This window comes from Alosa pseudoharengus, unplaced genomic scaffold (assembly GCF_046254945.1).
Source record: "Alosa pseudoharengus isolate Yale_2024_CS ecotype anadromous, Long Island Sound unplaced genomic scaffold, YU_APseudo_1.1 YU_APseudo_1.1_scf_21, whole genome shotgun sequence".
NCBI lineage: Eukaryota > Metazoa > Chordata > Actinopteri > Clupeiformes > Clupeidae > Alosa > Alosa pseudoharengus.
Window position 1 is genome coordinate 12243471 of NW_027468674.1, and position 27998 is coordinate 12271468.

General features: G+C 40.8%; 4 protein-coding genes across 5 annotated transcripts in view; all 4 read right to left on the reverse strand.

Annotated features, from left to right (window-relative positions):
• Positions 1-1738, reverse strand: part of wnk4a (WNK lysine deficient protein kinase 4a) — a 63994-nt gene extending 62256 nt beyond the window's left edge. For both annotated transcript variants that reach the window (XM_076297896.1, XM_076297895.1), the window contains exon 1: positions 672-1738. In XM_076297896.1, coding sequence (XP_076154011.1) covers positions 672-1265 — 594 coding nt within the window. In that variant the 5' untranslated portion in view covers positions 1266-1738. The remainder of the gene's footprint in view (positions 1-671) is intronic.
• A 13790-nt stretch (positions 1739-15528) lies between these two features.
• On the reverse strand, positions 15529-20171 carry vps25 (vacuolar protein sorting 25 homolog). Its single transcript, XM_076297898.1, has 6 exons — positions 20078-20171; positions 19401-19546; positions 19041-19094; positions 18595-18683; positions 17446-17521; positions 15529-16651 (listed from the first exon to the last, which is right to left on the reverse strand). The coding sequence occupies exons 1-6, from the start codon at positions 20122-20124 to the stop codon at positions 16539-16541; spliced, it is 525 nt and encodes a 174-aa protein (XP_076154013.1). The 5' UTR covers positions 20125-20171; the 3' UTR covers positions 15529-16538.
• An 836-nt stretch (positions 20172-21007) lies between these two features.
• On the reverse strand, positions 21008-22228 carry LOC143138427 (interferon a3-like). Its single transcript, XM_076298896.1, has 3 exons — positions 22013-22228; positions 21302-21415; positions 21008-21140 (listed from the first exon to the last, which is right to left on the reverse strand). Exons 1-3 carry the CDS (start codon positions 22052-22054, stop codon positions 21051-21053), a joined length of 246 nt encoding a protein of 81 aa, XP_076155011.1. The 5' UTR covers positions 22055-22228; the 3' UTR covers positions 21008-21050.
• A 4071-nt stretch (positions 22229-26299) lies between these two features.
• LOC143138428 (interferon a3-like) lies at positions 26300-27984 on the reverse strand. Its single transcript, XM_076298897.1, has 3 exons — positions 27769-27984; positions 27071-27184; positions 26300-26900 (listed from the first exon to the last, which is right to left on the reverse strand). The coding sequence occupies exons 1-3, from the start codon at positions 27808-27810 to the stop codon at positions 26811-26813; spliced, it is 246 nt and encodes an 81-aa protein (XP_076155012.1). The 5' UTR covers positions 27811-27984; the 3' UTR covers positions 26300-26810.
• Between the last annotated feature and the right edge of the window lie 14 nt (positions 27985-27998).

A 27998-nucleotide genomic window follows, 5' to 3' on the forward strand; every position in this document is an offset into this window, starting at 1 on the left:
GAACATACACATATTGAACTAAATGTGCTGTGAGGTTGGTGTGTATGGTGTGTGTGTGTGAGAGAGAGAGAGAGAGAGTGTGTGTTTTGGTTGGGGGCAAGACAACAGAAACACAGACATCATCAGATCACTGACAACACTACATGTGCTCAGCGTGTGCTCTGCAGACTCCTGTGTTCAAGGTCATCCTGTGACATGGATTAAGGGCTGGTTTCCCTTAAAGCACTATTTCACACACATATGGCCCACTTGCTGCCAACTGTGTGTGTGTGTGTGTGTGTGTGTGTCTGCCTGTGTGTTGTGTGTGTCTGCCTGTGTGCTGTGTGTGTGTGTGTGTGTGTGTGTATATGGGAGAGAGAGAGAGAGACCACCTGCTGAAACGCCTGTCTGTCTGAGTGTGTGATTGAGATGTTCATGACAGCAAACAATGCATTGGCTCAAGGCCATTAATCATTATCCTCTTTCACACACACACACACACACACACACACACTTTTAATAAACTATATCCAATCAATGCATTTCAGCAACATTTGAAAAAGCATTTCTATAATTATGGAGATGGCTTGACTATCTTCTGTGATTCACAAAAAGTTAACCCCTGAATCACTCGCATCAGTTCACACCACATTTCAGTAGTATGCTAAGTACACCATGCATGCAGGTTTTACCTGTAGCTCACACCAGGCCACTTCCACTGTAGTTTCTGTGTCCAGTCCCTTGTACACTGTCTTGAATGAACCCCTGCCGATCTCGATGTTGAATTTCAGGTAGCGTCCATCTGGTGAGGTGGCCACCGCTTTGGTCTCCACGTCCTCCTTCTCGTCGAGTTCCCACTTGCTCTCCTGCGCCCGACGGGGTACTGGCGGGCTTTTCACCGCTTCATTATCTGAGTCCGAGCTCGGTGCCTGCGCGACCGGACTGGGCTCCTCCGCGATCTCCCAGTTCTCCGGGGGAGACGAGGGGGTCACGGTACCGTCTGGCCTGGAGACGGTGGATGTAGACGGCGGAGTATCCTCCTTCCTCTCGTGTGTGCTTCTCTGCGCAAGTATGTTTTCGGCCGACCAGGACAAGGCTTTGGAAAGTGCCCCAGTGTATATTTGGGGTTCGATGTCTACGCTAATTTTGTGAAGCACGTACGAGTTCCTTCTGGTGCTGAGAGAGTGTGTGCGCAACATGGGTACCCGTGCCGCGAAGTCTTCGTCCAAATCAACAGGTAATGTTGGGAAGCCGCGGGAAGCGAATTCCACTTTTGCGTGTGACATGGTTAATAATGGTCTGTTTCTCCTGTCGTTACAGTTGCAGATGAGTTTGGGAATGGTTGATTAGTCTGAAGTCAGCGACAATCCAACGCACGGTAACACTATGCTGCACGGGAACATTTTGTGCAAAGAACTATCCAAACATCAAAACACTATTAAAAATGAACCAGGCGGAGGAGGCGTACACAAAACAGGTATATCCGTCCAATTTCAACACGCTGTGGAATAACAGCATACACAATTTATAGAAAATCCTAATAGTTAGGGAAAACAATACTGCACAAACTCACGTGAATCCCCTAAATAGTAAACGGAATATACAAAAAAAAAATAAAACATAGAAAAACAACAACAAAAAAGAACAGTCCTCTGTTTCTCTGCGTAATTTTTGGACTGTGCGTGCACCTCAGAGTGTTTATGTTCGGCTATATTATGGTGCAGACGCGCAGCTGCAGCCTAGACTCCTCTGGCTCCGACTGTCAACACTACTCTATTGGGTTTCAGCTCCCACTGCGCGTACACGAGCTGCGCGGCCCCGCCCCCTCCCCACCTGTGATGTAGTGGTCACAGCTAACCCGTGGAACGCCCCCAAACCAAACCACCATCGAAAGACCGGACGTTATAGAGCAGGGGTTCTCAAAGTTTTGATTGATGAGGGACAATTCAGGAACCCAACATTGAACAGAGGGCCGCCAAAGGGGCGGGGGGAGAAAAAAAAAACCTGGAAAATAAATCCTATTTGTAATCATTTTAATGACCAGGTTGCATCTCTACAGTTTATATTTATTGCATTAAACACATTTTAATTCATAACTGAGGCTAAACCTGGCAAAACTTGTGAAAATCTTAAGAAAAATTGCAATGCACACACAATCCCTGCGGTTCTCTACCCTCAACAGACTAATGTGGGATATAACAGTCCTGTGTGCAGTCCATTTCAAGTACAAGCTTACCAGTACAACAAACAGTCTCAGTGTGCCTTGCTTCTTATCAGCATAGGCCTTATTCAGGGCCAATTCCAGCTACCAAAGCACCACAGGAAAACCTGACGGCCACTAAACACCACTAAACGGAGACTCATTCTTTTCAAAGCACACAGTACAGTTGTACAGTTTTAACAGTTTTACAGATGTTATCGCGGGCCGCCAGAAATGTTTCCGCGGGCCGCCATTGGCCCCCGGGCCGCACTTTGAGAACCTATGTTATAGAGACTGCGCTCAGTCAGTACCTAGAGAACCCTTTGCTGTGTGGCATGATAACCGTGGCTAGATGGTTTCTAAGCTTCAGAAAGCTTTTTAAGGTTTTGCGCATTTGAACTCAGTTCAAATTAGCTGAAACAGCATGTGAATTGAAGCAGCTCTTTATTTTCCTTTATAAAGTAAAAGAAAGGAAGTTAAATGTTAAGAGTTAAACATTTAAGTTAAAAGTGTGCATATAGGCCTACATGATAAATGGTCTAAAAAAAAAAGCGTTAGCATTTGAACACTCTTGCCATGGGCGGACTGACCATCTGGCATAAATTCCCGGTGGGCCGACACACCTTTTGGGCCGATAGAATAGACTATATATTATATAACTTAATTATTATGACTGCTGCTAACATAGCTAGCGAAACCCAAAAAAATCAGTTTTTCCTAAATAACTAGGCCTACCTGAACCGTGGCACCGAGGATGAAGACATTTTTATGGTATGTTGGTCTCAAGGGCCCACATCAACCTAGCCTATAATCACTCATTTGTGATTTGCATGAAAATGCAATATCATTCTGCTTTAATCGCCCCTCTCTTCAGTTAAGATGTTCAGAACTGCACCAAATTGTATGTGTATGATTAACCTGACATTCTCTGGGGGTATGCCAAGTTTTGTAGAATTTCATCCATGGGGGGTCTAAAAAAATTAAGTTATGTGTACATTTAGTGACTGTACACTCATTGGCCTGTAGATGTCAGTATATATATCTATGGCTTCCTACAAGGACAACACTGTAGTTTACAGCAGAGAACGTCTAATAAAGGTAGGATGATTTCCACATGAAATGTAATTCCCATTTCTTCTTGAAGCCGAAATAAATCTGAGAATGTTTATCGGACATGCTTGGTTTTTACTGCAGGTAGGCTACGTTAATCTTATAGAAGTTATATCCTGGACGTAGGTAAAATAATGTTAGGCTACCGTTAGCATTGGTTGAGTGATGGAGGCCAATTTGATTATTGATGTATTTGTAGAAAACCATAAGGCTACCAAGCAAATTGATAACAGCACTAATTCTATCTTTCGACTGTCATCTGATTCTCTTCTGACCATAACCTACCCTGATAGCACAGGGGCGTTGAATCCACGTTGAATCAACCTCCGCCGCTTCAAACAAACGTGGATTCAACGCCCCTCTGCTATCTGGGTAGGCTACTAGCAGGAGCTAAGTGAGTTAGCCACAACATGTTAACGCTAACGTTATAGTTCTAATGAAAAATATAGGCCTATATATGAAAGATAACCTGTCTATGATCCATTCTGCTCAGTCTCAAAAAGCATCTGAGTCAACGTTCATTCCCAAACACCCACTAGGCTACTTCAATCCTCTATTTTCAAATGTGATTCAAGTAAGGAAGAGCATGGCTCAAAGTTGGAATGTAACAGTATGAAAAGTTAACCTCACGGTTATAGTGACCAAAATTATCACGGTTTTCGGTATTATCACGGTATTTCTAAAAGTGTGTTCAATATGTTCAGAAAGCACTGATAGGCCTACACAAGCTGAAATAGTTTCAAAAAGTGTCCCGTTCACTTTTTTCTTCATGTTTAATTGCCTATGTGCTTATAGCTTAACTTACCCTACCATAACTTGGAGTTTGCTATTTCTGTTATTTGGATGCAATGAGTGAGACCAAAGTAAGCGTTCAAAATAAAACTTTAGGCTACTGTATTCTCCTGATAACATGCAAGTAGGCTAGCATATGTCAGCAACATGCTGAAGTTCGTTGAGTTTGAACCCTATGGTTTGAACGAGGATGTAAGCAAACATACAGGGACAGTGAGCAGGTGGAGGGGACTGCGAGCCTAGTTGAGGTTAGCCTACATCAGGGCTATTCAATTAGTTTGTAATGGGGGCCAGTTAATGAAAAGCATCACAACTGAGGGGCCGCAGAAATGCGGCCTGAAATATGAATCATATTAACAGCTGTATATACAATGAAGTACAACAGCAGCAATATGGGTGTTCAAATGTTGTATTTTGTCCATGCATAACAACATCATTAGCCGGTTGTTGGTGGCTAATATGAAATGAAATCTGTGATAACAGATAACACAAATGGAATCTGTGTTTTGCACAGTAACTGCTAGGTCCAAGATTTCCAGTGAGTCCAAACAGGATTCAAACACTGTTCAGGTGAATTAAATGTGTAATCAGTCGCATATGTAGCTCTTCTGACTTACTTGTTAGAGGGGATGCATCCCCTCTATTGAAATCCGAAAACTTAAAAATTAAAAGTTTTTTTTTTCCCCCATAGACTTGAATGGGGGCTGTGATGTCATAATAGAGCCTCCTTAAGTAGTTCTCAGAGCAGTTCCCAGGCTAATCAGAACACTGGCACAGGTGTCAGCTGTGAGGAATTCAACTGTCTCAGCCTCTAAGCATACAATCTAGCTCTACCTGACCTACACATCCTGTTAAAATGTTTCCTGTGTGTCAAAATAAAAGTCCCAGCCATATCTCATGCATTCAGCATTATATCTCCAGAACGGCTTGACGTACATGCTTCAAATTTGGTACGAGTGTTTTTATGGACTCAAAGGTGAAGTGAGTTGGAGGTTGAAGGTCAAATGTCAAGGTCAAAAACACCTTGAGTGTGATATCTCAAGAATGCCATGTCACACAAGATTCAAATTTGGTTACTCCAAAATAGTGCTGCCGCGATTAGTCGACTTAGTCGACCTAATCGACCATGAAAATTAGTCGACGGCAATTTTTTTAGTAGAAGAGTCATTTTACTATTGACCGCCTATTTATTTTTGGTCTCACACGGCTGTAATGTTATATTAACTCTATGTTATTAACTCTTGAAAAGTACAATGACTGTCTTTGGATGTTAAACAGGCTACTAAGACTTTGGCATGTTTTAAACCCCACTATGCACGCAAGTGTTAATGCCAGCAGCAAAGCTGCGTGCCTGCCTGCTTTCAGCGCAATTAATTATTAGGCAGAGCTAAGTGGGGGGAGCTAAGCTAGTAGGTTACGCTAGTCCAGACTCTGACTAATATAGTAGCCTATTGTGGTCATTGAAATAAATGAAGTGAAGTGTCTCACGTTGACAACGCAACGGCGTGTCATTACTGTAATTCATTCATACAAAAAAACGTTAAACCGAACATACCGCCGCCCGTGATATCAACAATCAAGGTGCGCGTCATTTCGCATGGTCAATAAGTCACGACGCATATTTTTTTAGCGTTCAAGCCAACTGATAAAGTGAAGTAACCTATGTGGTAAGACGCGCAAAGTGCCTGTAGCCTACTTGTTTTGAACATGCTGATGTTAGGCTCATTTGCAAAGTCCTCAACTCCTGTCGCCTTTCAAAGTCCAGCGTTTCTCAAACTATGGGCCGCGCGGACCAGCACCGGCCTTAACGTGGACATTGCTGGTCCGGAGCCGCGGAGTGAAATTATTCCCGGGGCTTCGTCTGATAATTTGCTGCGCAATTGATCAAGGAACCGCGGACCGACAGAAAAAGAAAACAAACTTTTCTGCAATCAGTATGAATTACTTGCTAATTTGGTGTCATCAAACATAGAGGCATACAATTAAATGGTGGTATGAGCGTTCATTCAATGCGCGAGAGAAACTGAAACCACTTGATAACGTTGGTAGCAAATCTCCAATTCAACCTATTGGAAAGCTATTTAATTATGAAACTACATTTAATAGAACAATGTGGATTTATGCAACTTCCATAAAAACAGAGCACAGACTATAATATACTATCTAGAGTATTGTATAGTCAAATTTGAATAACGTGGCCAAAAGCTTGTGGCATAATTAAATATGTAAATATTCTTTCCATTTGCCTACCAGTATATGATGCTTGCATGAGGGAAACATCCCAAAACGATGACACCCATATAATTGCTGTTGTTTTGAGAAGTATTTATCATGCAACCATGCAAAAGCAATGGAACTATTCTAATTATATTTTACATTAGTAAAGCAGTCCTCTGATGTGCATGTTTTCAAACTTTTTGTGAACAGTGTTAGCACTTTAAACACTGGCTGCTTTGAAGTGCATGTATAACAATATAGCATAACAATAATAATTGTGATGTGATATAATGATAATTTGATGGGGGGTGGGTTCATGTAGGTGGGCCCTATGACCCCAAAGTATGCCATGACCGGGCCTCAGGTCAAAGAAGTTGTCTATGTCGATGGCAACACTGGCATACAAATAAAGTCTATCAAAGGTCTGACATTACTGTAGATCTGAAGGTAGCATTTTAAATGGGTGTTTTTTTTTTAATACATAATGTTTTTGAACAGTTTACTTACAGTAATACAGCTTCTAACAAAAGTAGGGTGATATATATTTTATGTTTTCCCTTTAGTTGAGTTCAAAATAAAACGTACACAACAAAATAACAAACACTTGATTTAAAAAAAAAAATAGTCGTTTAGATTAGTCGACTAATCGAAAAATTAGTCGAAAGATTAGTCGTTAGAAAATTAGTCGTTAGTGGCAGCACTACTCCAAAAGCACCTTTGCAGGTATCACAATTACCCTACCAACCAGCTAGCAGCAAGCTCAACAGCCCCACCAACACCCTAACCAGCAGATTGCATCCCCTCGTGTAATTCCTCGGAATTGCATTTCTAGTTACATTTGACATTCCCATTTAAATGAGATGACCGTGACCTCTAGATTTTTTTAGCAGTGGGGGCAGGCCAGTCATACTAGCCTAATAATAATAACACGGGGGTCCGGTGGTGTCTCCCCCGGGATTTTTTTCTTTTCTGGTTGCTAATCACACTATTTTAACATGTTTTGGGAGGGACAGGCCCATCTGTTTTCTGATGCACCTCCAGGGGTGCAGCTACCCATTTTTTGAGGGGTATGCAACAACAAATTGGCGCCCCCCCCCCAAAAAAAAAAAAAAAAAACACAACACAAACAACTATAGTAAAACAAAAGGCCAATAATGTATTACATATTATTATTTTTTAAGAAATTCTGCCAATTTGAGTGTATTGTTAAATGTCGCATTGTCACTTTAAGAGAGTCTAAACGGTTCTCATAACGTCCTTTTGCCAGCTGTTGTTCACAAAGGATAATCCAACTCTAGCCTTTGTTTGCGCCACATTGACAGCACAATATTAAGTTATTACAAGGAGTCTTCATTATTAGGAAATGGAAACATAATAACTACTCAAAAAGTTTTGAAGATTAGGATAGCCTATTTTAATAATGGCAATAAATTGTGCAAAGCCAACACTGACACACAGGTCAGTTTGTTGGCCACTCCAACATATTTTCCATAAATAGGTCAATGCCAATAAAAAATATTATAAAAATGCACCTTACTTAATCAGTTTTATTCAAATGATGTTAACTCAAAGAACAATAATAAATACTACAAATATTGTATGTATATATTTGATCTCATACTGATGGCCAAACTATATTTCTTTCTGATATCCACTCCAAGTACTTGGCTGTAAGTGACATGGCTCTGAATTAAGAAATTAACCCTTAGAACCCTGGACTGTTTTAAGGGCTTTTTTACTACCTTAGAAACATTTATCCTGGTCAATGTAAGTGCCATACACACATGCTATATATTGTTTTTTAACAGAGTCTAGGCTACCCAGATCTGCCACTATTTCATGTATTAATACTTGCATTGATTTCATTTTGATTTTTAAATAATAAAAATACAAATAGTGTATTATACAAAATTCTTATATTTTGACATGTATCTCACCACTGCAAGCTGGCACATGTGTGCATAGGGCAGACTGTTCTGAATCTGGCAATATCATTGCCATGGTGGAGGGATTCTCTGGGGCTGAGCAAATGTGAAAAATATGTGGTGTGTGCCTTATGGAAATAAATGCCATTTTTTTTATTTAGCCCTATGGTTACTCTATTTTTCTCACTACCTTTTCTCACTACCTTTACTTATAAGCAGTTATCCTGGTCATTGTAAGTGCCATTGACACAGTAATGAAAAATGCCCTTTCTGCGCTCCATATCTGTGACACGAACTGATCTGACCTGACTGAACCCGAGTTTGCATGTTCTGTGTGTACACTCATGATGATTCTAAAACAACTTTTTACTGCATTGACATGAACAAAGTGAAGGCAAAAAGGTGTTTCTTAGTCGAATAAATTCGGATGCAATGTGAGTCTCGAATTGGATGCCATGCAGGAATTTGCTAGGATCTCAAAACCGGATTATGAACATGCTTTGCCATAGAGAAACACATGATAGCGTTGGATTATGAACATGCTTTGCCACCACAACACACAAAAACGTGGGTTAAGTCGAGCTATATGAAGTTATTATTTTGATGTCATTTCGTCTGTTTTTTACCCAGACGGATACACTTGGTATCAAATGATAGCTCTGTGTCTCCTCTTTCACCTGACATGCGTGCCATATCTATCTGATCACGGGTTCGCGAGTAATTCAAACGAGAGTAATGGGTGCGCAGGTGAACTGTAAATATGAATCAATTTTATTTAATTACATGATGTTTATTTTTATTTTCATACTTGATCGCACAGACAAGTGTTTAGTTTCGTTGGAAAGCCCCACTTCTGCTCTGTCACGCAATTAAGGTTTCATCTCGCTACGATGAACAGTTTCGGAGCAATGTAACAAAGAATTCAGGCAAAGCAGCCTGCCTCTGCCTGACCAGCTATGGCAAGAACCACACGCAGTCAGCAAATTATGTATTTATAAAGTAGCCTAGGCCCTATTAGCCTACCTGGAGCCATCTGGAGATATATGCCTAATATGCTTGCATTTCACCCGAATTTTATCGAAATATTCTTGTAACAGCGTTCCCGTGGGCATCCGATTCTTTTTGATCAGCCCCACACATCAATGTCAGATGTGACCTAACAAGGACAGCCCAACGCAGCTCACTTGGCTATGATTCGTGACACATTCTAACATCTTATTAGCATTAACTCATCAACTCACCTGTTACTGAGGTTAAGTAGTAGGCTAGCCTAGTCTACTGTCAAGTGTTTTTAACAGATGACTTGAATTGTCCCGCTGCTGCTGCTGCACTAGGCCTACTCACGATGTGATCAGAACCGTAGGCTACACTTCCTGACTGGGCCAATGGTCGTAGATAGAGTGCAGTAATTGGTTCAGTCCCTGCTTTGCAAAGTGTTGTCGAAAACGGCAGCAATTCTTTTTTTTTTTACTTTTCACTGAACGGAGCTGGGGGGGCCAGCAGGGTGGCCAAGCTGTGGTGGCCGTGGCCCCCCCTGGCCACCATGTAGCTCCGCCCCTGGTCGCATCCCTTGACATGCCATTTCATTTTCCCTTTCTTTTTCTATTTTTAGCCCCCGACAGCTTTTTTGCTTTATCCATCTTTTTCCATAGAAAACTCACTACTCGTACCTGCTCACTCAGCGCTCACGGCGCCCCCACTCCCTCTTCTATGTCAAAATTCTATGATAGAATCTTATGAGATAGGGCGCCTACTCTAGCCTGTTAGTCCTCTAAAATGTTATTAACATTGAGGAAATGCAGAAATGATTTAGAAACAGTAGCTACTTATAGAATATACAAATATATTATAATTATTATTATTATTATTTTACCATCGTTTTGGCGCCCCTGTTACATGGCAACTGGCACCCATGTTAACTGGCTGCGTTGGTGACGTTTCACGAGTGATGACGTTTCTTTGACAGATGTGGCCGCTTGCAGATTTGTCGCTTTCTGATGGAAACTGGAGACGAACAAATACAAATATGCATGACATATTTAAATGTCAAAATTGTCTGTAGTAGGCCTACGCTACATGCACTGGACTATGAATATGCCACCAAAACAATAAATAGCCTACCTAAATAGCCTTAACTCCACGTGGGTATCGAACCTGCTTCCTAAATGAAACCTTATATGATAACCATTTATATATGTACTTGCGCCACGAACCAGCCCTAAAGTCATAGTGAAATTTACTTAGAGTTAGTCTATACAATTAGAAGAAGTCAGCTGATGATTGTAGCAAGTTAACACGGCTGATGGTGTTGTCTTGCTACAGCAGTTGCCCAAGCCAGTAGGTCTTCAAAGTATCATGGTTAAGTTTTCAAACATTTCACTGACTGCTGGTCAGGCTCTCTGTGGCCACCTAGTCTATCTGAGAAGTCTTGACACCATCGTTTATGAACAAGATAGTCAAATGGCTTTGTCATGTTTTCATTATGACAGTTCTGTGACACTACCTGAACATGCTCAAGACAGCACTATACACTACTTGTACAGCCATTTGAAAACTACAGTAAAGTTACACATTTCTGTAGTTAGGGGAGTAAGTGAGTACAAGACACTGAATACGTACATTTTTACTGTAGTCAAGTCAAGTCAAGTCAAGTTTATTTATATAGCGCATTTCATACACAGAGGTCATTCAATGTGCTTTACATAAACAAAACCAAACAATAATAACAAATAAAAGCATAGAAGGGCAATATAGTCAAAGAATAGTTAAAAGGTAAAGATCATAATAAAAAGGAAACATAAAACAAGGTAAAATCATTTAAAAATAAAGAATAATTAGTAAGCAAAACAAAGGCAAAAGTAGTAAAAAAAAGTAATAAAAGACAAAGTAGAATAATTATCAAGGCAGATTCAGAATTTGTTACTCGGCACAGTTAGCAGAAAGCATCTGAGAACAGTTTGGTCTTAAGTCTAGATTTAAAACTGGCTACAGTTGGGGCCTTTTTGATGTCATCCGAAAGTTGGTTCCACAGCTTAGCCGCATAGCAGCTAAAAGCTGCTTCACCAGGTTTAGTTATAACTGTAGGTTTTACTAGCAGGTTTTTCACCTGGGACCTGAGAGGACGAGAAGGTGTGTACTGCTGAAGCATGTCTGACAAGTATTTAGGTCCTGCTCCATTTACTGATTTATAAACAAGCAATAGTGCTTTAAAGTCAATTCTGTGACTTACTGGAAGCCAGTGCAAGGACTTAAGAATTGGAGTAATGTGGTCAGTTCTTTTAGTTTTTGTTAGAATCCTAGCTGCTGCATTTTGTATCACCTGAAGCTGTTTAATAGTCTTTTTAGGAAGGCCTGTGAACAGTCCATTGCAGTAATCAACCCTGCTGGAGATAAATGCATGAATGAGTTTTTCTAAGTCATATTTTGACATCAGCCCTCTGAGTTTGGCAATATTTTTGAGGTGGTAAAAAGCTGATTTAGTTATCGCTTTCATGTGGCTGTTGAAATTTAGATCACTGTCAATTAATACACCAAGATTTTTAACAGTATCCTTTGCCTTCAACCCTTTTGTGCCAAGGAGAGTGGCAACCCTAAGTCTAGTGCACTACTGTATGCTCCTTGCAATTCTACAGCATTGTGACAGAATTTGATAACTAGTTCAACAATTTTGTATGTAATGACTCAAGCAATGAAATGAAGACTATTAGTTTTATAGGGAACGACTATTCAGTATCCATAAGTATAGTTCATTTTGACTGACATGACATAAGCAAATGATAATGTTAAAAAACAGCAGAGAATTGTATGAAAGCAACTGATACATGTCCAAAAGCATTTGCAATTTGTTCAGAGGAAGGAGAATTTGCTACTATGATGTGCACAAATGACTAAATGTTGTGGAGGTTGAACTAATAGTTATGAGAATTTTCATTCTGATCTGCAAAAAGCACCAAAGCGACTGAGAAAAACTGTAACATGGGAGCCAGTTGCCATGTAACACCCCCATGGTGCTGCGCCCCTATGCGTTGCATATAGCGCATACCCACTTTTTGCGCCACTGCGCACCTCACGTTACCCCATGCATTAAACCAAATGTCACTGCTTGAATAAATGAAAAACATAGCCTACTGAACATGGGCATCGTCATAGTTCACGATGACAATGAAAACGTTTAGCCTACTTGGTTTCTGACAGAAATTACGTTTTGTGCAACATATAGAAACACAACCACGGCCTTTATTTGGTGAACGGAGGTGCAAATCATCTCCTTTACTTTCTTTGATTATTATACGATTCACTTTAACGTTTTGCCGTCGCCACATTTACAAATATTCAATTTACCTTCGTTAGGCTCAGTGATACTTTTTGCTTCGAATCGCAATTGAGTTCGCATTTAATGTAACATACATGATTTCCAAGAGGACTTTAGACAGGCTCATTTCTGACTTCACTAGACTATTATTGCATTTGTTTATGTTGTAAGACGTGAAGAAATTAAGGACATCGGCAATAGCCAGGCTACTATAGAAATACTTTGAAATTCCCTTTGAGTCGGATCTGCTCCACCTTTCCACCAAGTTTTGCAGAAATTGTGCCCGTATTTTTTCCGATAGCGTTGCCAGAAACTATTTGTGTGGTGCAACATGTTAAATATTAGTGCCAATTTAGGTTGAAACTAAACTATGGCACTTACGTTCAGCTTATGTACAAATGTAATGAATTGTAATGTAGCCTAACTTGTTCAATGGGCTGAGGTACAGTGGCTGCAGGACTAAAGTGAGCGAGAGATGCAAGAGTGGAGAACAGCTCATGCGCTTGCTAGAGATTACATTTACGTTATGTGTGTGTGTGTGATGTAAAAAAAGCCAACATTTAAAACAGATTAGACGTAAGGCAGGTTGAGAGTAATGATAGAGCAGTATGTTGCACCTTCGCCAGCCAGAATCGGACAGGATTTAAGGTTTAGGCTGTGTGCGCGTAGGGAAAACATATGGTAATCTCAAAAGGACTCTGCAACCATCATAATCTCTTGAGCAATTTGCAAGCAAAGCTTTTTGGTGTGAGCATCTATGATCAGAGACTGCATTTAAATGGAACAACTTTTCGATCAAAAGGACTCACTTCTTTGAGTTTAGGCTATACCATGATATTGAAAAAAATAACATTTGTGATCGCATGTTACAAAATACCCAGATAATGATTTATTTAATTATAAGTAATATATTTCATGTCACAAGCACAAGTTCATTCAGTCACTCTCTACCTCTACATCCCTCACACACACACAGTTACAAAAGCATACCCTCGTTGGCTTGTTTCTCTTTTCCTGAGTTGTGAAAGGATGGTTTTAGTCAGGTCAGTAAATTAGTTTTTAGAAACACACAGCTACGCACACATTGATATGTGAATGAGCCTGAAATTATCAGTCAGTCAGTCTCTCTCTCTCTCTCTCACACACACACACACTTGTTGGTGGCTCAGTCAGTAAGTCAGTGTGCAGTGTGCTGGTCAGTTCACTCGCAGGTGGCCCAGCTGCTTAAGCAGCGGGAGAGAGGATCAGCGTGCCGCGCAGCCAGAAGAGGTCACCAAGGGTCACGGGGTCAAAGGGCAAGCTCAGTACGGGGGAGAGGACAGACGAGAGGAGAGGGCAGAGAGGGTCGAGGAGAGAGGAGGGTTGACCAGAGGCTTGAAGGAGGAGAGGAAAGGAGAGAGCAAGAATAAGGGAGAGAAAGAAAGAAATGAAAGAAAGGAAAAGAATCAGAGGAAGGAAAGGAGAGAGGAGAGATGGTGAGAGAAAGGAGGAGAGAGCTAGAGGAAAGGAAAGAAAGAAAAAGATGAGGAAAGGAAATGGGAGAGAGAGGGAGTAATGGAGTGGTGGAAGGAGAGAACAAGAACAATAGAGATAGCAGGAGAGATTATTAGAGAAAGGAGGAGAGCAAGAGGAAGGGAGAGAAGACAGAAGATGAGAGAGAGAGAGAGGGAGGAATAAAGGGGTGGACGGAGGGAGCAAGAGGAAGGGAGAGAGAAGAAAGGAGATGAAAAGAGCTATAGATGAGGAGAAGAGTGGAAAGCAGGGAGAGGAGAGAGCAGGAAAAGGGAGGATAGAGAGAGGAAGAGTTGAACACTGTGGCAGTTGGTGCTGAGAAGACAGCTAAGTAAATATAAGATTTTATTTCAACATCATATTTTACAGGGTTTGGGGAATTAATGTGGAAATGTGGAAGAGAGTGATAAAAGATGAGATGAGAGGAAAGGTAGAAGCTGGCAAAATGGAGAGAGATTACGATCGGTCTTGGGCTGAGCCACAAGGTTTAGAAGGCAGGCGCTGTGGTTCTCCTGTGGTTAGCTCTCCTTTACTCACTCACCGCGTACAATAGCACCCCCTGTGGACAGTTCCAAGAGCACAAGTATAATGCCATATGCCCAGTAGAGGGACACAACTCACACACTGTTGGTGCATTGTCATCGGTCGGAGAGAGACCATCAAGCCATGGTCTTAGAAACTGTACAACCGAAACTGTACAATTAAAAATCACAAAAGTTTTAGGCATTAGCTATATCATATGGAATTTTGTGTTAAGATTTTCACTATAGGCACCACAATCACCTTTGTAACACACACACACACAAAGTAATTATCATTCTACTACAGATGTTACTACTTTGGTGCCAGGATTATTAATGAACAGGATTTGATCCCAATTTTGAGATACTGGAGAGTGGCATAAACAGCTGTCCTCTCACATAAACAAGAGCTTTAAAACAAATCAGCAAGTTAATGACACCAGAGTATTCTGTTCAGTCACACACCAGACATATATTTAACTAATTAATTTCTATCAGACAAATTAATATATTGGACTAATTAAGTAATACTTAAAGGTGCTCTAAGCGATGCCACACATTTTTTTTAGCCTAAAGCATTTTATGTCACTTACTGCAAACATCACCTAACCAACCTCTAGCTGTCTGTGTCCTGAATACACTGTAAAAAAAAAAAAAGATCTCTGTGGACAGCCCAGGCTCCAAGAACGACAACAAAAACAACCTGGGCAAACCTAGCCCATGAAAACATAAACCGCAAATCACAGACGAGATGCGCGTTTAGGAGAGTTTCACTTGCACGGGAGCAGCACGGGGGGAGGGGGAGGAAGTAGCGAGCTAGCTCTCTGTTTTGTTTGAAAGTCAACAGAAGTGACGTTGCCCAGCATCACTTAGAGCACCTTTAACTGACTAATTAATTCTGCACATAACTACAAAAACAGATTGAAATGTGGCAACTCTAAATACATGACAAACGCCAGGTTGGATTTTACAAAGATGACAAGAGATAGCGCCTCTTTATTTGTACAGTATTCCATGGGTAAAAAAGGTAAAGACAGGTATAGACAGAGGTACAAGATGCTACCAGGAGGTTCTAGCATACTTTGTGTGTATGTGTGTGTGTGTGTGTGTTTCCCAGAAAGTCCGAGACAAAGACAGAGAGAGAGAGAGAGAGAGAATGAGAAAGGGAGATAGCGATGAAGACAGGGGGGGGAAAAAGAGTGAGAGCGTGTGTGTCGTTTGAGTGTCTTCAGCTCACCAGATCTCCCACAGAACTACACGTCAGCCTGCTCTCGTGCTGCGTCTGCTGTTGCTGTCTTTGGGATGTACAGTCATACAGAGAGGAGCTATCAGAGCTACTATTGTATGTGAGCTGTTGCCCATCTGTCCAACTACAGCAGTGACAGGAGAGGAGAGGGCTGCACAGAAGTACAAAACAGCGGAAAAGGCAACGGGGGATGGGGGGGGTCATTCAAGGTTTTTTTCTTTTTCTTTTATCTTCTTTTCTCTTCATCAAGAGGTAAACGACAAACAAAGAGAAATCCTCTTGCCTAAACTGATGAGCAAACAAATGCATATCAGCACATGATGTGCATACTGAACCGCATTATTGATATATTTCACTTCCTGGGTCAGATTATGTCACTTCCTGTCCAGACACATCCTCATATAACTGTGTCTTAGCCATACAAACCACCAAATTAATTCCTGAAGAACAAAAATAAGACATTTGAAACTTTTGAACAGTTTTGATTCTGCGTCAGGAGGAGCCTTGAACCGACAGTCTTTATCTGGAGTAGCTGTGGAGTGTTGGGTCGTGCCTTTACCCCACCTCACCAAAACAACAACAAAACAAAGAAAACATAAACAAAAGTCTAAAGGCCAAGACGCCACCGGGCCATCCAAGCCATCCTATCAGGGTGAGGTCACCCTCTCACCCCCCCCAGCCTTCCCCCCTTAGCGCTCCGCCTTGCTTCGCATCGCTTCGCGCCTCAAAAGAACTTCACACCCTTCCCGTCGTCCATGGTGATGATCTCGGCCTTGCCGTCCGTTTGAAGCGCTTGCAGCGAACGCAGGAGCATCCCCTCCTCCAGCCCGTGGAATTCTGGGATATACAATATCACACACACACACACACACACACAGGGTTACTCTGCAACTTATATCATGTAGGCTAAATACATCATATCACATGTAGGTCGAACATCTTAATCACATGTAGGAGGCTATACTGCAGACGACAGCAGTATATCATCACGCTGACTCGACAAAGACCTTTAGAGGTGCTAAATTATAGTCAGCAGTTAAACCTGGCAGAGTGCGTGGGGGTGGGTCAGCCCAGGGGCCCGTTGCTTACGCACACACTCCCTTAAACCACGGTGAACTCCACCTCTACTGTGCTCTCCATCCATTCTCACCCAGAGTTTACACTTTAAACACTATATCAATACACACTTGCTGATTCCACTGTGGTCACACGGGACTGTTCACCTATGCTCACCTACGTTCACCTCTTGGGTCGTTAGCTAGATGGAGCCCCCACCCTGAAGTTAATCAATGGCTCTCACTGGGAAAAGGGAAACTTTAACACATATTAAGCACCTGACCGTCTAATGTCGACTCTATTCACCTCACCTGTTAACGCACAAATGCGTAAAAAAGTATGCATGTAATCTTACTTATAATCTAGTAAGATTACATAATCTAGCACAGTGTAATCACATCGAGAGAAAATGACTGCAAGATAAAAAATAAAAAAAACATTAGAATAACGATGCCCATTTCTTTAACCTATGGAGCTCAACAACAACAACAACAACAAATTCAGCTTTATTGGACTGACCTTATAGGCTGATAAACAAACAGACAGACAGACAGAAAGTTTCAGATTCTCCATACCTTCGCTCTCTGTGTCGTCGCCATTTGCAAGCTCGTAGAGAGTAAACACAGAGTTCACCATGCCATTTTTAGAGACCTGAGAAAAAACAACCGAGAGAAATAGAGAACGAAAGAAAGAAAGAAAGAGAGAGAGAGAGAGAATGACACCCAGTACAGAATTACTCTCCAGCAAAAGTCAAAGACTCAAAGTGGTTGCTTTTAAAGTAATCATGAACTACCATTGGTGATGTGGACCAGTCTTACAGGGAGGCTACACCAGGCACGTAACTGAAGCGCTCCGTGCGCGTAGTGTCTGCGGCAACAATTAGTTTCCACTATAATCATTACGCTATGCCAACGGAACACTTCAGTTACGTGCGCGACGTGGCCTGCCTCATTTGAATCTGAATTTGAACTACTCACTTGCAACAAATGTAAAGTTAATTTAAACCTTTTAATGGACTAGAGCTGGTTTGTGACAACAATAGTACCATTCATCTTTTACTGGCACTTTCACTACTCAAATCGCACTTTACTACTATGTATGCAACTGATGGTTCTCAATAACATCTTGCTTAAGGACTACAGTTGAAAATTAGCCGGCTGGCTAACACTGGCACATGTACAGAAATGTTTTGTGTGCTGTCCTTATAAATAAATAAATAAATAAAATGATGATACTGTACTTTACCATTTTAGATCTTTGGTGTTATGTGTGTGTATTTATGTGTACTGATCTTCTAGTTTTACGCATCGTTATTATCTTGTCTGTCTGTCTGCTGTATATGGCACAGGATGAGTTTCCTAAAGGACTAAATATCTATCCATCCATCATTTCATCATTTCTAGTTTCTTGGTGTTTTATGCCCCCAACGTTGTCTTCAAGGCAGCGCTGCCTGGAAGGCACTAGGGTTAGGCATGGGTTAAGGGTTAGGGTTGGGGGTAGGTTTAGGATTAGGTGTCTTTAAGTCAGTGGTGGCAGCGCTGCCTGGAAGACGACGTTGGGAGAATAAAACACCATCGAGCTCATTTCTACAGCATTGTGATGCTGCAGTGCTGAGGTGGTGATACGGTACCCATTGGTAGATTGTGATGCTACAGTGTTGATGTGGTGATACGGTACCCATTGGTAGATTGTGATGCTACAGTGCTGATGTGGTGATACGGTACCCATTGGTAGATGAGCTTGCCCCACTCCTCTGGCCTTCGCCACATGATCAGGCAGCGGCTTTTGCTTTTGTCCGACCATTCTAGGTTCCCTGGGGGCAAACAATTACAGGAAAAGGCCCTGTGGTCACTCGGGGTAAACTGTTACAGGGCAATTCCATGGAAAATTACGTTTTTTGTAACATCCATAACGCCAATAAAATGTAATGGTATGGTATGATGTGAATGATTACACGAAATTTGAGCATTTGCTATTTTTGGCTGAAGAATGTACATGAGAAAAAATGCACAAAAAATGAATTATCATTCACATCATACAAATGCCAAGGCATTTCACTGGCGTTATGGATGTGACAAAAAGTCAATTTTCCGTGGAATTGCCCTACACTTTTATCAGTAGGGAACAACTGGGATGTTACTGCTGCCAATGACTAAACTAACTTTGTTACCTTTTTTCCTCAGTTCTTCAAAGATAACTTGGATTGCCTCCACTGACAGCTTTCCTGGGGAACTGTTAAGACTAATAACATCATAATCACTGTCACATCACTGTCTTCTACGCTTCCTGTCAAAGAGTAGGCCTAGCACTGGTTTGAGTCTAGCAGCAAAAATATCAGAAACATACCTTCAATATATTCCTACATTTATTTTCCATTTCTATCATTGTCATATAATAACCGGTCCTCGACCATTCAAGAGCATTAAACAGTTAGTATGCAGTTTCTGGGGTTTCAGCCATTACCAGCTGACTGACGCTAGCGACTGGTGACTGGTTGAGTGAAAGTCAAGTCACCCATGAAAAAGGATACTTTCGATTTTCTTGTTGTTGAATAGCGGGCTCTCCTGGGCCTCGAGTACATCCAGCGTGTACAGCTTTCGGTGTCTACAGTAGGACAGCGCGAGCGAGCACCAAGCCGCCAGCTGCTTCTGTCGAGTGTCAACATTGGGCTGTAGTCTGTTAACCGAAAAGCACAGACCCGAAACTGACTCAATGTTGTCGAAAAGCAGGTTAATCATCAACAAGTTTGGCCAATTGCCTTCATATAAAACCAATACACATGGCAAGTTGACGTTCCACAATGATATTCCAGAGGTAAAACTTAAATGCTCACTAATGAGCTAGTTAGCTGACTAGCTAACTTATGATAGATGAACTGAACTGAGCGTCTGTCACCAGGAAGACACTGTCAAAGTAACGTTAGCGTTTGCCCTCCAAGTGAATTGAAGAGGTATGGCAAATAAAGAATACTTGTTTATGTACCTACATAATGTAATAGCAGGAAATAAATTCTCAAATTCCAATGTTCTCCCTGTTAGTGTAAGTGCAGGATTGTACACTTCCCTAGCCAACTAAGCTAGCCGGAGTGGTTAAGAGAGATGCGTTCTTTGCCTAACCGTAGCGACAGCAAATGTAAAATTGTTACAAAATAGTTCAAATATAAATCTGTAATTCGTGTGCATCTCTGCGGTCCAACATCCTACTCACGTGAAAAACGGGGGGAAATTATACTGCCAGGGCCACTCAAAACTCATCGCAAATCTGAGTTCTGTAAAGCATCAACTCTTCTTCTGCTGCTGCATCATGTAATGCTCATCACGGGGAATAGGACATATTCTGCCCCCCTCTGGAAAGGAGCGAGGCAAGACATCTGTTAACCCTGTTAACCCTTAACAAATCATATCGCCACTGACATGGACTACAGCCCCTCACCTCAATTGTGTCATTCTGCAGCTGCCTTATTAAAAAAGTTATTGAGCTCTTTCACATCCACATCCAAGGCTGAAGCGCCATTGGCCCCTTGAGCAGCACTTAACCACCCTAATGTGCGTGTGTGTGTGTGTGTGTTCAGCCTAATATTTTTATATTACATTTACATTTACATTAAAAGAGGATACAAATCAAATACTTTACCTGAAGCTGATTTTAACAAAAAGTAACAACAGTTTACATGAAACAAAGCATTTATTAACTTATAAAACATGTTTCTGTGTCAATCTTGCTATTACAGGGTACAATAAATAAATGCATAAATAAAATATTATATTATTGAAATAATATTGAAATAAATAGACCACTATTGTTAAATAAATACCACATTTCACATCGTCCTGATCAATAAATAATTTTAACACTAAGTGTAACCTTGACCTTAAGAACAGCTTTCACAATTCATGACAATCATGAAAGTGCAGTCCCAATTGTCTACTTTGTAACAGCATACAATATAAATACATTAACAAAATAGATAAATTAGATAAATAAATACATTGAACACTATTGTCAAATCATCATGATACATAAATAATTTGAACACTTAATAAATCTTGACCACCTCAGAATCATTAAGAACGAAATACATTACTCAAAATTACATTTAGAGTACATTCAATTCAGAATACATTAGTAGTCCTGGTGCATCCTCAGTCCCATTGGCTGTAGCTGTGGCAGGGCTTGGTGTTTAGAGGCGTGTGCTGGCCAGAAGGTCGACCTTCATCAGGTGGCGGTGAACCTCCTTCCTGATCAGCTCCCAGGCCTTGGCCTTGTCCTCCTGAAATCACAAGTCACACCACTCAGAATCAATATACAGACTATGTACCTCTGTGTGTGTGTATGTGTGTCTTTGTCTCTCTGTGTGTGTGTGTGCATCTGTATGTGTATGTATGTGTGATGATGTGTTTTGTGACAACACAATAGAAAACCACAGCTCACCATTGTCCCCAGTGTTTCATTTCTCAGATTCTCAAAGTACAGGTGCAGTTTCTCATTCCCTTTAGTCTTAGAAACAACCTGCAGTCTCTCATTCCCTTTAGTCTTAGAAACAACCTGGAGGTAGAAGAGAAGTTCATCAGATCAGTGTTGGATCATTATCACAGTAGACCAAATTGCATCCCATTACCATGGGCTATTTGATCTGAACTTCTATCATTTTATTTACCCTAAAACTGGTGAATGGTCATAAATGTAAAGCTGATTGTTTATAAAATAGAATAAAACTCTTTATTGTCCACTGCTGTGGAAATCCATCTTATGTACAAATATACACAAAGTGTAAAATCAATAACATTGGTGTATTGCATAGTCATGATGTAACTTATTTGATTTTTACATGTTCTATAATGTTTATGTATTTTTATAGTCCAAGTCTCTTTATCTCTTGGATATTCAGAAGCATATGCTCTTGAGTCATGACAGCCCACTGAGCATCTAGGCTATTATATGACTGAGTTGCCTCCATTGTATCTGTATAGACAATTTCCAGCATACAACTGCTAGTTAAAAAGTTTCAACTTTAACCTTTAAGGTCCCAGCTCAAAAGCTTACCATTATGCCTTCTAGTAGTCAATACAATAACAATGGTGTTCACATCATAGATGCTCATGATGACAGCATATAGAATACAGGTTATTCAGTTGTACTCACACATGACTGAGTTGCCACCAGTTGTGTGTCCAGGGTGCTCATGAAGTCCTTCAGCTTCTTCTGGTCCCAGGCCACGGCGGTCACATTCTCGTCCAGCAGGAGCGACACCTCGTCCAGCACCTGGGCTATGAACCAGATGATCCTCTCAGGCTGTGGAGACAACAGGAGGAGTCAAGACAGCCATCAGTGATGAGACAACCATCCCAGAATTGAACAGGAATATACAAGAATGTCATGTATAAAAAGACAAGTTTTCAGTTGCCATTCATGAAAAAGGCCTTTTTTTACACCAAGTATATTTCTGTTTATTTGTTTGTTGCTTAGATTTTTGCTTACCTGCTGCTTCCTTGCAACTCTGTACAGGGCATCAGGAAAATGAACCCCCACATTGTCCTCAACTATTTTCTCACCCTATAAAATAATACAATTTGAATAAAATCTTGAATATAAAGATAAAAAAAAACACAACCAATTCATGTTGAATAGCAGAACTGAACAGAAGTGTTTAAAAAATACTCACCATCTCTTTCAGCAAGGTTAAACATGTCCTGCTATACTGCGGGAATTTATGCTGCATCCATGGACAACCTTGGGTCACATCCAGGATAAGCACCAAAAAAGAACAAACACCGAAGAACGCCTTCATTCTGTTATTCTTGAGCAAACTTTGTAAATAATATAAACGATACAAAATATTGACTAGCCTACTGCTCAGACACGATACTTCAGGTTGTGTTCTACTGAATTGCACTGCCATGGTCTGTGTTTGTGTTAGTAATTTATATTGAATATTCCGAATTCAAAACTGAAAAATCGAGTTCAATGATGCATATTTCACTTTCTGGCCGCACCTTTCAGACAGGTGAGTAGGCGTCTCCCGCACGGGCTTCCCCACGCTTCACGGTTTTTGGACCACAGGTTCGTCCTTAATAATAGGATAGCTTGTAGGCCTATTGCATTGATGAATAACATTGATTAATCTCGAATAAATTTGGAATTTAAATAATTGGAGACAAAAAAATATTGATTATTTTGCTATGTGAGCTGATAGCCTATGTTACCGACAACAACACTTGAGCCATTTAGATATTTATTGGCAGGAAGTCTCCATTACCATTTAAACTCACTAATAAGTAATAAAGGCCTATGCTAATTATCCGACAATTTATGTTGTTTAAGCCTTTGTGCATCTATGCCAAATACCCTCTGAAATTAAAGTAGGCTAATGCGTGTTAGTTTGTAGCCTAATTCCATGTCTTATGGGATGGTGTGTTTTTTGCCTCGTAAATTCATCATTAATTAATCGTGAAAGAGTTTAACCACAGGTCAGAACAGAAGAACTCCTTGGAAAAACCACAAAGTGCGCAACACTTCAGGTTTTTTTACGACAGTTGCCAGACAACAATGACGAATAGCATGCGTGCTTTCGATATGCTGCTTGCAATACAATAGCGTGGGCCTATCAGTGCACTGGCGGCGAATCCAGGTGGGCGTAGCCTAAACGTGGAAAGAAGAAAGGAAAACAATCGCAGGATAGTATTTGGTACAGTATTATCCCTTTGGTCGTTATTTCAGTGATAGACAAATTATGTCACCGTGTTTACAAGCTTATTTGAGTGGGATGTCTAGCAACCCAGCGCCTACATGCTTACCAGGCTACTCTCTCCTTCTAACCAAATTTCTCTGAAACTTGAATAACTGTCCAGGCGCATGATACAGAATTCCATGTTTTCCTGCTGTTTCTTTTTTTTTTACTTTATCTATGATGTTTTCTTGTCTCCACTTGTCTTCTTCTATAGTTAGGGAAAGTTAAGCATCTGCAAAAAAAATCTTACCATATAGATTTTTTACCATATGTTCCTATAGGTGTCTAGTATTGTTGTTGACTTCCGGAGAGGTCACACCCAACACCTGCCACTGACCATCAACGGTGCTGTGGTGGAGAGAGCGAGCAGCACCAAATTCCTGGGGGTGCACATCAGTGAAGACCTCTCCTGGACCACCAACACAGCATCACTGGTGAAGAGAGCTCAGCGCCGCCTGTACTTCCTGCGGAAACTCAGGCGAGCAAGTGCTCCACCAGCCATCATGACCACATTCTACCGAGGCACCATTGAGAGCATCCTCTCCAGCTGTATCGCTGTGTGGGGCGGAAGCTGCACTGAATACAACAGGAAAGCCCTGCAGCGCATAGTGAACACAGCTGGAAGGATTATTGGTGCTTCACTCCCCTCCCTGAAGGACATTTACACCACCCACCTCACCCGCAAGGCGACCAAAATTGTGAGTGATGCAAGTCACCCCGCTCACAATCTGTTTGATCTACTGCCCTCTGGGAAGAGGTACAGAAGCCTGCGCTCCCGCACTACCAGACTCACCAACAGCTTCATACACCAAGCTGTTAGGATGCTGAACTCTCTCCCTCCTCTCCCCCCTCCACCCTCAGCTACATAACATCCTGGACATTGGACCCACAATGGCCGCCTGCACCACTCCACTTGCACACTTGTACACTTTGCAACTTGTTGTTGTTGTCCTGGAAACACAACACTTCTGCTGCTCTTACATAACTTGCACCACTATGCCACTTTATTTCTTACTTAGGTCAAACAGAACTACCTCAGCCTCTTATTGGCCTGACTTTGCACTAGTATTTTATTTTATTGACTGTCTATGCACAATTTCAACCAAATTTTGCTGCTCTTATTTTTTCATTATATGTGCCCTCTTATTTACTTATTTACTTACTTTTTTGTTTACTTGAATGTTATGTTTGTCTGTGGACTTAAAATTGGTAAAATATGTCTTGTCTCCACCGTGGGATAGTGAGAAACGTAATTTCGATCTCTTTGTATGTCTGGAACATGTGAAGAAATTGACAATAAAGCTGACTTTGACTTTGACTTTGACTTTGACTAGTAACACCTCCCAATTTATCCAGGCCAAATCCTCGGGGAAACACCTGGAGAGCCCATCAAGTTTGGGGTGCCCAGAGGGACTGGGCGAAAATAATGAAAACTTTTTTTTTAACCAATATTAGCTTTTGAGATGTCTAACTAGGGGTTTTAGGGGTAAATCTATCCCAGCCGTTAGTTTTGTGTAAAAATCACTCCAAGTACATACAAAAATCCATAACAAGTGGTTTTATTGAACAATTACAAAACAAAACTTCCTTAATCAGTTTAAAATGTAACAAACCTCATCCCTCTACTTCCCTGCACTCCCTCACTACTGTTATCTTCTGGCTGGTTGATGTTCTGGCAAGAGTTACCATGACAGTTCCAACAATCAGATACACTTGACTCCTTGCTTTTTACAGCAGCACCTCTGTGCACCCCAAACTTGATGGGCTTTCCAGGTGTTTCCCCGAGGATTTGGCCGTGAATAAATTGTGAGGTGTTACTAGACACCTATAGGAACACATAGTAAAAAAGCTATCAGGAGAATTCAACAGAGTTTGAACAAAGTCATGATCCTTGAATATGCACATTCGATGGTGTTGCTGCTTTTTGCTTCATTATTTTACCAGTAGGTGGCATCAGCGTGACAAATTTCCCAAAGCGTCTAATAGAAAAACAAACTCATCACCAGCATCAGCTAATAAAAGATCATTAAGTGCTGTTTCTGTTCTCTGAAGGGCTTAAAAACCAGACGAAAACACCTTATACATAATCGATTTTTAATTAATTAACCTTACTTCTCAGAAAGCGGATTTGACTTTGACATTTTTTTGTGTAAATTATTGTTAAACAGGCCAAATTTAATGTAGGATTGCATCTATAAAATCAATAAAAGGGGGGAAATCCAAGGGGATGAATACTTTTTATTGGCACTGTATATGTGTGTGTTTGGGCTTTTAAAACTTTAATCCGATAGGACAGTGAAGAGAGTGACAGGAAGCTAGTGGGAGAGAGAGATGGGGTGGGATCAGGAAATGACCCGGGTCGGAACCCGAGTACCTGGGGGCATGTGGACCCGAATGTGGTGTGGGCGCTGTGGCAAACTGCACCACAGCGCCCCCTGGAGCTGACTTGAAGAAAAAGTAGCACATACCAGTTTATATGAAACAAAGCTTTTATTAAAATACAAAACATGTTTCTGCATGTGTCAATCTTTTACAGTGCACAATAAACAAACATATCAATAAATAAAATTGAAATGGATAAATAAATAAATTGCTCATTTTTATATATATACAATAAATAACACATTTTAATAGACCATCAGTCTTCAGAATAAATAATTTAAACACTGGATAAATGTGACCTTTAACATCTCTTTTTTTAGAATGAACAGTTTTCATAATTCATTGCAGAATCTGAATCAATTGTTTGCATTGCTGCAGTGAACAAACAAATTGTGTTAAACAAATAGCACCTTTCACATCATTCTGATCAATAAATAATAATAATTTCATTAATCAATAAAAAATAATAATTTTAACACTAAGTGTAACCTTGACCACCTCGTATAAGGGAACAGCATTCACAATTCATGACAATCATTTTAAGCAGAAAGTTCAGAATATGTTAGTCTTGGCATAATCACAGTCCCAATTGTCTACTTTGTTACAGTGTACAATAAATAAATAAATACATTAACAAAATGGATAAATAAATAAATTTGAACACTATTGTCAAACAAATAATAACTTTCACATCATCATTCTGATAAATAATTGTAACACTACATAAACCTTGACCACCTCAGAATCATTTTAAGCAGAAAGTTCCAAGTACATCAGTAGTCCTGGTGCATCCTCAGTCCCATTGGCTGTAGCTGTGGCAGGGTTTGGTGTTTAGAGGCGTGTGCTGGCCAGAAGGTCGACCTTCGTCAGGTGGCGGTGAACCTCCTTCCTGATCAGCTCCCAGGCCTTGGCCTTGTCCTCCTGAAATCACAAGTCACAACACTCACCATCAATATACAGACTCTGTACTTCTGTGTGTGTGTATGTGTATGTGTGTCTTTGTCTGTGTGTGTGTGTGTGTGTGTGCATCTGTATGTGTATGTATGTGTGATGGTGTGTTTGTGACAACAAATTAGAAAACCACAGCTCACCATTGTCCCCAGTGTTTCATTTCTCAGATTCTCAAAGTACAGGTGCAGTTTCTCATTCCCTTTAGTCTTAGAAACAACCTGCAGTCTCTCATTCCCTTTAGTCTTAGAAACAACCTGGAGGAAGAACAGAAGTTCATCAGATCAGTCTTGGATCATTATCACAGTAGACCAAATTGGACAATTCCATTACCATGGGCTATTTGATCTGAACTTCTATCATTTTATTTACCCTAAAACTGGTGAATGGTCATAAATGTAAAGCTGACTGTTTATAAAATAGAATAGAAGTCTTTATTGTCCACTGCTGTGGAAATCCATCTTATGTACAAATATACACAAAGTGTAAAATCAATAACATTGGTGTATTGCATAGTCATGATGTAACTTATTTGATTTTTACATGTATCTTACATGTATTTTACATATTATCTCATGGATGTTCAGAAGCATATGCTCTTGAGCCATGACAGCCCACTGAGCATCTAGGCTATTATATGACTGAGTTGCCTCCATTGTATCTGTATAGACAATTTCCAGCATACAACTGCTAGTTAAAAAGTTTCAACTTTAACCTTTAAGGTCCCAGCTCAAAAGCTTACCATTATGCCTTCTAGTAGTCAATACAATAACAATGGTGTTCACATCATAGATGCTCATGATGACAGCATATAGAATACAGGTTATTCAGTTGTACTCACACATGACTGAGTTGCCACCAGTTGTGTGTCCAGGGTGCTCATGAAGTCCTTCAGCTTCTTCTGGTCCCAGGCCACGGCGGTCACATTCTCGTCCAGCAGGAGCGACACCTCGTCCAGCACCTGGGCTATGAACCAGATGATCCTCTCAGGCTGTGGAGACAACAGGAGGAGTCAAGACAGCCATCAGTGATGAGACAACCATCCCAGAATTGAACAGGAATATACAAGAA